The sequence below is a fragment of the Nicotiana sylvestris genome, chromosome 2 (genome assembly GCF_000393655.2).
Source record: "Nicotiana sylvestris chromosome 2, ASM39365v2, whole genome shotgun sequence".
NCBI classification, from domain to species: Eukaryota; Viridiplantae; Streptophyta; class Magnoliopsida; order Solanales; family Solanaceae; genus Nicotiana; species Nicotiana sylvestris.
The window spans coordinates 109,159,906-109,170,372 of NC_091058.1; the positions used below are offsets into that span (position 1 = coordinate 109,159,906).

General features: G+C 35.2%; 1 protein-coding gene across 2 annotated transcripts; it reads left to right on the forward strand.

The window, feature by feature from the left end:
• The first annotated feature begins 615 nt into the window (after positions 1-615).
• On the forward strand, positions 616-2,358 carry LOC104246845 (ADP-ribosylation factor 2-B-like). 2 transcript variants are annotated; one of them, XM_070167459.1, is made up of 6 exons: positions 624-845; positions 1,139-1,209; positions 1,307-1,426; positions 1,499-1,616; positions 1,821-1,903; positions 2,016-2,358. In XM_070167459.1, exons 1-6 carry the CDS (start codon positions 698-700, stop codon positions 2,019-2,021), a joined length of 546 nt encoding a protein of 181 aa, XP_070023560.1. In that variant the 5' UTR covers positions 624-697; the 3' UTR covers positions 2,022-2,358. The 2 variants fall into 2 exon arrangements, with proteins under 2 accessions (XP_009801043.1, XP_070023560.1); XM_009802741.2 differs by lacking the exon at positions 1,499-1,616 and having other exon boundaries at positions 616-845; positions 1,832-1,903.
• The last annotated feature ends 8,109 nt before the right edge of the window (positions 2,359-10,467 follow it).

Consider the following 10,467-nt stretch of genomic DNA (forward strand, 5'->3'; position numbering starts at 1 on the left):
ATTCAGACACACATCTCATCCAAAACCCTTGACACACATTCTGTATGTATCTTCACTGCCCAAAATTGTTCTTATTCCATTGTGAACTAGTGCACCTATTCAGATACGTTGTTAGTCTGTTTTATGCGAATGAAAAAAACCTTCCATTGATCACTTCATGTCCATGCTCCGACCCACAAGTTCTACTTACTGGGATGCCTCTGATTGCTGAAGTTTTAGCTTTTCGACATGCTATGGAGATGGGGGCTTGGATAACAGTTAAATACTCCATTAATGATGCAAATTAACTTTTCTCTGAGACAACCTATTTAATCCGAAAGTTGAACAATGGTCAAATAGATTGCTGGGAAGTTCAACGTTGGCCTGTGTTAATGTCTATTCATATATTTGTATTTTCTTTTGTGCATATAGATTTGCAAGATTAAAAAGGGAACCTGCTTTTGGGAAACGAATCGCCAGTGGACTGAGGGGCCAAAAGACAGATGCCTTCTTAGCTTAAAGTGAAATAGAATTAATTTGCACCCTTAGCTTTATTCTCTTCGAAACTTATCAGAATCATATTCTTTATTTTTTCCTTTTAAGTTTTGGAAATGCGATTCATTATTCGACTCTTTCAATGAATATTAGGCTATTAGGAAATTGCAGATAAATAATTAAGTGCATTCTCTGCACTAGTAGTTGTGATTGTAGAGCAACAATGGGTATGTCAATATCCAAGTTTGTAAAAATGCTATTTGCAAAGAAAGAAATGAGAATATTAATGGTGGGACTCGATGCAGCTGGTAAAACAACCATCTTGTACAAATTAAAACTTGGGGAGATTGTCACTACCATTCCTACAATTGGTATTTGCTATCTCGACTCTTTATGCGTTTGAATGTCTTTACGTTCAATTACCAACAAAAAGAACAGAAAATATATCCCAAAAAAAAACTTTCCTAACTGATTTTTTTTTGTCCTTATTAACTTATCATGTGCATTGAAATTGACTTGCAAAAAGTTAATCTCCATATTAAATTTGATATGATAACCATAGACTGAGTGTTGCAATACGGTTAAATTGCACTAATAATATAAAAATTCTATATATTGTTAGCGTACAGAGTACAACTTAATCTCTTGGTATATTAATCCCTAGGATTTAACGTGGAGACAGTGGAATACAAGAATTCGAGCTTCACTGTATGGGATGTGGGTGGACAAGATAAAGTATTTAACATGTTAACACTCGAAAAATCCGAATCAAAGCTAATTACTTGGTTAATTGAGTTATCTAATTTTTTACTTTGTTCTACTAATTTTACAGATCCGGCCTCTATGGAGGCACTACTTTCAGATTACTCAAGGTCTAATATTTGTAGTAGATAGTAATGATCGAGATAGAATTACAGAAGCTAGAGATGAGCTCCATCGCATGCTTAATGAGGTAATATTACAACTGATATAAAAGTTAAAAGTATTAATTGACTTTAACCGAAATTAATTATGGTTTAAGCAGGAAGAATTACGAGGCGCTACTATTCTTGTGTTTGCCAATAAACAAGACCTTCCAAATGCTATGAGTGTTGCAGAAATTACTGATAAACTTGGTTCATATTATACAGCCTTAAAAAGATATTTCATAGCCTTAACTACCTTTTATATTTCTCTCAAATGTTTCACTTAATTAACGCTTCACCAATTAGAGCACTAAAGATGAAACTGGAAAAAAAAAGTAATATAAATGCTTCTAGTTTTTTTTTTCAATGTCAAATATTTTAAAAACAGTTTCCAACTAAAATAGCTGAGGAATTTGCCTGTGTGTTGTCTCTGTCTTTTTCGGTACATCCAGAGTGCTAGTGCAACATCTGGACAGGGGCTTTATGAAGGTCTTGATTGGTTATCAAATAATTTTTCTCGCAAGGCAAGAACATTTTGGCCTTTTAGTAATCTCTTCTCTTTCATCTTTTTCAACCAAAAATAAAAAAATTATTTACTAACTGTAATTTTACTTGGTTAATAAATCATCATTGCAGGCATAAATTCAAAGCTACATCCAACGCAAGAAGTTCCAAGTCTTTAAATAAAAACGCGTCTGTTGAAATTAATATGCTATGGCTATGCATTCTGTTGCAAGACTTTTCATATTTTCTTTTACCTATAGTGATTAATGACCATACTTTTGCTTGCTTATTTTTACTTTCTGTTTGTAGAATAATGTGGGGCAGGGGCGACTGTATGTTGCGTTTGAGCGTTTTTTTACTTGTGGTTGAAATTTTTCTTTATTATATCTAATTTTGTCGCAAAAGATTTTTACAAAAGAATATAAATTCACAAATGGGTGTACTACTAGCATATAAATGTGAGAAACTACTAGCATACCTGTATCACGCATGAAAATGGATGAGGTATCATCCAATGATATATATTGATTGGTTGGGTCTTTTAATTTGTAATTTAAGAACTCCTACCTGAATCCTTAAAAAGCATTAATCAAGTAAGCCCCATGCATCAGTGGCGGAGGCAGGATCTCCACGAAAGGGGTTCAAAATTTTTTTTTTTGTATCTAGCAGGAATTGAACTTATGACCTTATGTAGATTTTGAACCCCCTTGACAACTAAAATACACTTTTGGATTGTGTTAAGTGAGTTCAAAACTTAATATATCGAGGTAAAAAATAGATTTTGCCTTATATATACATTGTATTTTTTCGGCGAATGGGGTTCAGGTGAACCCCTTGCGCCCCTAAATCCGCCCCTGCCACACATATCATGACACAAAGCTCTATTTGATTGTTTTTTCCCCCATTAAACATATTGCTTAAGTTAGTCTAGTTCTTTCTTTCTCTTTGTAATTGCTGCTTCGATGCACCATAGTAACTCTCTAAACTCTGGGACGTACCATTATAGGCAAAGCCAGAATTTGAAGCATATAGGTTCATAATTCTATTCCTTTTAAGTTATTAATTTTTAAATTAATAATTTATACATACAAAATAATATTTTTAAGGCAAACTTGTACCTTGGTCTCTAGCTTGATACCGTTGAATAGGATTTTACTGCTTTCTCTTTATATTTTGTCCATAATTTCCGTTCTTACTTTGTTGATATATACACTGATATCTAATTAGTGGATTTTTATGATGAGATATCTCATACATTCTGGACATAGTCAGGGGTCGTGCAAATTTTTGGAAGAGCCATAGAGCAATTAGTGCAGGGCCTCTAAGGAATTAGTTACGACTTATGAGTTGTATGACACTTGTGCTCCAGCACAATTAATCCTCTTTGTTTGGGCTGTACTTTAAACACATAAAATTTATTAAAAATAATTTAATAAATAATAAAAATATTATTTATGCAGTAAAATGCTTGAAAATAATATCTTAATATTATAAAAATATAAAAATATTATTTTAGCATAAAAAATTTAATAAATACAATTATGTATAGAATATAGGTTATTATTATAAATAGTATTAATAGAAATAGAAAAAATGCAAATATAATCGTGCAAAGGAGATAAAATCTTATAAAAATGGGTAAGGGTAGAGAATGATAAATATATATTTAGACAAATTACATGCAAAAAAATTTTAAAGCTTTAAAAATTTATAGGAGATTATAGAAAATGCTTATAAAATTGGGTAATAATGTAAAATAATATTTTAAAAGTATATGGAATATTCTATAAAATATAGGGGCAAAATTGGGTATTAACACCAGACAGAGTTGATACCGGTGGCAGAATTCCTGGATCATGGGGTCAAGTCCCCCGCTCAATGAGAATGAGCCCAAAGTGAAGGGGTACGTATAAACGTACGTAAAACCTGTCACGCCCCTTTTCTACCCCAAAAAGATATGTGTTATGGATTATTGTAGGTTAAAGAGTTTTTTCACTTAAAGTGACAAATTTGAGCAGGGATTATTTTATTTACAAAGTCGCCACTTGGAATTGAGTTTTTGGTGTTCCAAGTCACCTTTTATTAGAATTCCTAGTCAAAGGAAGGTTTGACTCTATATTTATCGGTCCACGAAAATAAAGTTCGGGTAAGAAATTCTGTTGACCGGAGAAAAAGTGTAAGGCATTTCCCGAGTCCCGTGGTTCTAGCACTGTCGCTTTATTGACTTAAAACTTGGCTTGAATTTATTTTTGACAAACTGTGCTTCATATGATTTTCATGTTTTACCTATCCGCTTTTATTTCATGATTATTAAAAAAATAATTTGGATAAATTACGTTGTTATAACCACGCTACGCAAGGGAATGCGTGATCGAATAACAAAATTAATTAACTTATCATAATTGCACCTCGCAAGCGAATCCGAAATCATGACAATAAATTATTTGTAGTACTTTTGAGAAATTATTACATTTGAGAAAATTAATTCTTGAAAATTATTAAAAGTCAAATATCGCGCTACGCAAGCGAATCCGCGATTTTAGCAAAGGATTAATTAAATTAAAAATTAACAAAAACTAATGGGTATGGTATGAGATTGTTGAATTAACTTATTGAATGTTAAATATCACGCTACGTAAGCAATTCCGTGAATAAAAAAGGATTAAAGCGTGCCTACTAATTGCCTAGTCCTTAAATTAATTATAAAAGAGACTAAGTTATAAAGTTATTTAATAAAATAAAAATCTAATTTTTATTGAGGCTATTCAATTAAATAAAAATATAAAAGCTGGACCAACTTGTTATTTTATAGAAGGGCAACCTTCTTATCAAAAATGGGCCGACTTTTATTAGTATTCCAATTTAAAGGAAATGAGGCAGCTATTTGGGTATTTGAACTGTTGGCTCGTTTTGGGCCACTTTGGCCATTGGGTCAACCATTGATTTAATAAGAATTTGCCAACTATGCTATTAACTATAAAGATAGACTAGCTGATGGATTTTATTGGTGTTGGGCTACTAGAAATTATTTAGCCCGAAAGGGATTTCTTGAACCAAACCCCAAAAACCCATACTGCTCTAAACTTAAGCATTTGTATTTATATATAAGACAAAAAAGAAGATATTTTTTAGTTTATCATATAAACATTTAAAAGTCACATGCAAAAAGCTTAACTTTGATAACTTACTATCCAACCCGGAATTCCTTAAAATATATATATAAAAGAGCATTCTTTCTAAACAAACTTAATTTTACTTCCCAATTCACTCTAACAGAAATACTAACTCAACAATGATACACAACTTTTCAGGTTAAAACATATTTTTAACAACCTTTTAATGATATTAAAACTAAGGAGGAACTTCTTAATATCCATTCTTATATTTGTAATAAAGAACAAATAAATAAATAAAACATGCTTTATCTACTTAAACGCTTTAACATGTATTGGAACCTATTTGCACAAAACTCTGCCAGTACAAATGAAAATGTAGGGAAACAAAGGTTATGTCAAACTTAAAGAAAACTAGAACAGACTAGTACAATTTCAAAGTCACAAAAAGAAAAATCTTGGACCAAAGAATTTCAATACAACTGCTATTAAGCTTAAACCCCACCATACACAAATCTTCGACTTAAACTCTTAACGTTTCTCTAAGTCATCGACTACCGAAAGATTTCAAATGTATCTCTAAACTCTTAAAGGGTCATCACTTGCTTTTAAAAAATGATAAATTTTGACTATAAAATGAATAAATTTGATTTCGGTCAACATTTTGGGTAAACGGACCCGGACCCGTAATTTGACGGTCTCGGAGGGTCCGTAGGAAAAATATGGAACTTGGGCGTATGCCCGGAATCGAATTTCAATGTCCCAAGCCCGAGAAATGAATTTTTAAAGAAAATTATTTTCTGAAATTGTTTAAAGGAATTTGAAATGAATTTCGATTAGAACATATTAGTATCGGGCCCATATTTTAGTTCCGGCACCCCGTACAGGTCTTATATATAACTTAAGAAGATTCTGTGGAGTTTGGTAAGAACCGGAATCCGTTTGAAGTGATTTGGACCGTAAATGCAAAGTTTGATGTTTTAAGAAGTTTTGAAATATTTCATTGATTTTGAGGTTTAATTCATTGTTATTGAGGTTATTTTGGTAATTTAATCGCACGGATAAGTTCGTAAGATGTTATTGAGTTAGTACGTATGTTTGGTTTTGAGCTCCGAGGACTCGGGTGTGTTTCAGATGTGTTTCGGAAGGTTTTTGGAACTCAAAAGTTGCAGGTTTCTGCTGTTCAGTGCCCAGGGATTTTACTCTTCGCATTCGTGTGGTCCCTCTCGCGAACACGTAAGGCAAATTTCCCAGGTGCCAGATTTCTTCTTCGCGAATGTGAAGCTTGAGACGCAAACGCGAGGCTGAGGTGGGAATACCCTTCGCGAACGCGTCCATGCACTCGCGAACGCGTAAGGTTAAGGCCTGAGGAGGGGTCACTATTTTGTGCATCGCGAACGCGGCCACTGGCCCGCGAATACGTAGGCTTGAGGAGCCAAAGCTCTGCGAACGCGAGCCATCTTCCGCGAACGCGAAGGTCTGTCAAACCTAACTCATCGCGAATGCGATGACCAATTTTGCCTAGTTATTTTAAGTTTCAAAACAGAATGCCATACGGGATTTTCATTATTTTTCACAAACTTCATCTTCTCCACACCTCTTAGGCGATTTTTGAAGAAGAACTTCACCATAGCTTCATAGGTATGTAATCTTAAGCTCGTTTTCTTCCATTTTATCAACACCCACTAGATTTCTAGGCCTAAAACATGTGATTAAGGGTAGAAAATTAGGGATTTGGGTAGAGTTAGGGCTTTTGATTATTTGGGAATTTGACCTCGTTTTGGGGCCGGATTTCAAAACAATTTATATATTTGGGCTCGTGGGTGATCGGGTTTTGGTCCGAAACTCGTGTTTTGACCAAGCGGGCCCGGGGTCGATTTTTGGATTTTTGGGAAGAATGATTAGAAAGCTATAATTAAGTATTGGAATTGGATTGTTTATCATTTATTGATGTTATTAAGTCGATTATGTCTAGATACAATTGATTTGGAGCCGAATTCGAAAGGAAAGGCGGTGTTTGAGGATTGAGTTAGCCGTGGAAGTTCGAGGTAAGTGTTTGGTCTAACATTAGCTTGAGGGATTAGGAGTTGTCCCTATTTGCTATTTGTTTCTTGTTGAGTATGACGTATAGGCATGGTGACGAGTATCTATATGTTGGTGTCAAGCATGACCGTGAGTCTTATATTGTGATTTTCATGATTTCGTTGTATTATTCATGCCTTGGTGAAGATTTCTATTTGTTGTGTAAAGTTGTGGAAAGAATTGTGACTTATGAACATTGAAGAGCGTTGGCTCCAGTTGTATAACGAATTGTAAAAGTATAAGTGATAATTGAAACTCTAGAGCATTGGCTCGAGTTGTGAAGTGAATTGTGAAGTAAAAGTGAGAAAGAGAAGAGATCATTATGTTTCTCCCTTGCCGGGCTATGGTTGAGTTGTAGTTCCCTTGCATTGTGTTCTTAATTGATATTACAGATGCTTAGGTTGATGATTCTGTGTGTTGGGTAGGGATTATGGTTATAGCTGAGGTAGTTAGGTGTTGTAACAAGTTTGGTTGTAGCTGAGGTAGTTAGGTGTTGTAACAAGTTTGGTTGTAGCTGAGGTAGTTAGGTGTTGTAACAAGTTTGGTTGTAGCTGAGGTAGTTAGGTGTTGTAACAAGTTTGGTTGTAGCTGAGGTAGTTAGGTGTGGTAACGAGTTTGGTTATAGCTGAGGTAGTTAGATATTGTGATAAGTTTGTTATGACTGAGGTAGTCGGATGTTGTAACAAGTTTGGGCATAGCTGTTTCTCCCTTGCCGAGAAGTGATTACTTATGCTGTCGAATCCCTTGCCGGGCTAGTGTAGACCTTATTGATCCCTTGTCGGTACTCTTGTTATGATTGTTGTTAATGTTATATGTGGATCGGGTTTCACGCCGCAACAATAATATGTGTGGATCGGGTTGCATGCCGCAACAATATTATATGTGGATCGGGTTGCACGCCGCAATAATAATATATGTGGATCGGATTGCATGCCGCAACAATATTATATGTAGATCGGGTTGCACGCCGCAACAATATTATATGTGGATCGGGTTGCACGCCACAACAATGATATATGTGGATTGGGTTACACACCGCAACAATGATATATGTGGATTGGGTTGCACGCTGCAACAATGATAAATAATATGGATCGGGTTGCACGCCACAATAGTGTTGATACATATTGGGATCGGGTTGCGTGCCACAACAATTATTGATACAAGTGTATTTATTTTGGATATTAGTTTCTTTTGTTCGCTGGGAATTCTAAGCTGCCCTTAGACTGTTACTCTGGATTTACTGTTAATGCTGGTATACCCCCGCAGCATGTTCCCCTCTCCCATCTTACTTGCTTATTCTTATTTTACTTTTCGTTGTATATTAAATAACTGCACAGGTTTATTTGATAGTCTGGTCCTAGCCTCGTCACTACTTCGCCGAGTTTAGGCTGGGCACTTACCAACATATGGGGTCTGTTGTGCTGATACTTTACTCTGCACTCTTTTGTGTAGACCCCAGTGTTGTAGACTTTGGACCGTAGTGAGATTGCTGAATTTTGTTCATCAGGCGACCCGAGGTAGCCCTGCAGGCATTCGTAGGCCTTGGTATCTCCTTCTATCTACCTTCCTGTTTCTTACATGTATTTCCAGAGACAGTGTTGTATTTAATTCTTTCAGACCTTTATTTGTAGAATTCTTAGACCTTCTGTGAAACTGTGACACCAGTTCTGGATAGTCGAGACTCAAATAGTTGTAATAGATATTCATGTTCAGAGGCTTATTGTTTTCTTCCGCTTATGTTATATTCCGTCGTTTAAATGTTATTTCTCCGTAATTGTTAAAGAGAATAAAATTAGTAAAAAGGTAGATGGTTCAAATATTGGCTTGCCTAGCTCACATTAGTAGGCACCATCACGACTCCCGAGGGTGGAAAATCCGAGTCGTGACATCAACTAAATTATGCCATAAATCTATCACCATAGCTTTTAGTAACTGAAACAATCATGTACAACTTTTTAGTTCAGGAGAACTGAAACTTAGAAGAGAAACAGAGCACATATTCATGAAGTTGAACATTCATTCATCCATTTATGAGCAAAAGATCAACACAAACGTAAAGAAAACAATTATAACACGTCAATACAACGTCGCCATAACTTTGTGCAACTAAGAACTAAACTATAGAGTTGGAAAAATACCTAGTTTGCAGAAAATAGAAGGTGAACAGCCGACACTGAACCAGCAAGCCAAAGTTGTCACGACCCAAATTCCATTAAGGGTCGTAATGGCGACGGACACCACTGTCAGGCAAGCCAACCAACATACTTAATTAAATTCTCATTTTAATAATTTTGAAAAACTATATTTTGCCTTCAATTTTACCAGTAAAAGATAGTCGTTTCAAATCAAATATGAATGTTAAGCAGTTAATACAAGATACCCCATAATCATCCCAGAACCCAGTGTCGCAAGTGCATGAGCATTTACTAGGGAATAAAATAAAATACGGTAACTGTCCGGAATACAAAGTGGATAGAAATGAAAAATACAATAAAATACTCTAAAGGAGACTCTACTGTATGCGGGTCATCTCGATAAATGCAGCTCACCTAAGTCTCAAAATCAACAATGCCACTATGCCACTAGCCAAATATGAACCTTTGCTACAAAAATGCACAGCAAGTGTAGTATGAGTACGAAAACAACGTGTACCCAATGAGTATCCCGTCTAATCATGAAGAAGTAGATACGAGAGGTCGATTTCCACGCTTGCTAATGGTCCAATAGTAATATTATTAATGCAATGAATCACGGATTTACTAAGAACAACGGTAAATTCAAATAAGTCACAAAACAAGTAAAAGTTCCTTTTTATTAAAAGTCTCCGGATTCATAATCCATTCATTATCAATTATCTCAAGTCGGGGAGAGCAAATATCAATATTAATAAATCTCAAGGCAAGCAATACAAGCATGCGCAAATCATGCCGAAGTCGTATGGCCGATTCAACATAAATGTAAAATGTGCACTGTCGAGGGTCGAACGTCGCGAACCATAGATGCATCTATTACCCCGCTCGCGAATCATACATGCGACGCAGTCAAATTTAAATAAAAAATCACCCTGCTCACGAATCATACATGCGACATAGGTACACATAGAAATACATGCTCAAACGGCCAATTAAGAATTTATTGGGGAACATTTATCCAAATAAAAGCCAATTCTCTTTTAACAATTTAAGAAAATAAAGTTTAATCCTTTTAGAAATTCATTTACCAATTTGATAGGATTTAACCAATTCAACTGTCAATAAGATTACAGATATTCCAAGTATAGCATGATTTTGGGTCCTAGACTACCCGGACCTACACATATTAGTAGCTACGCACGGACTCTCGTCACCTCATGCGTACGTAGCCCCCACAAATAGGAGCACATAACC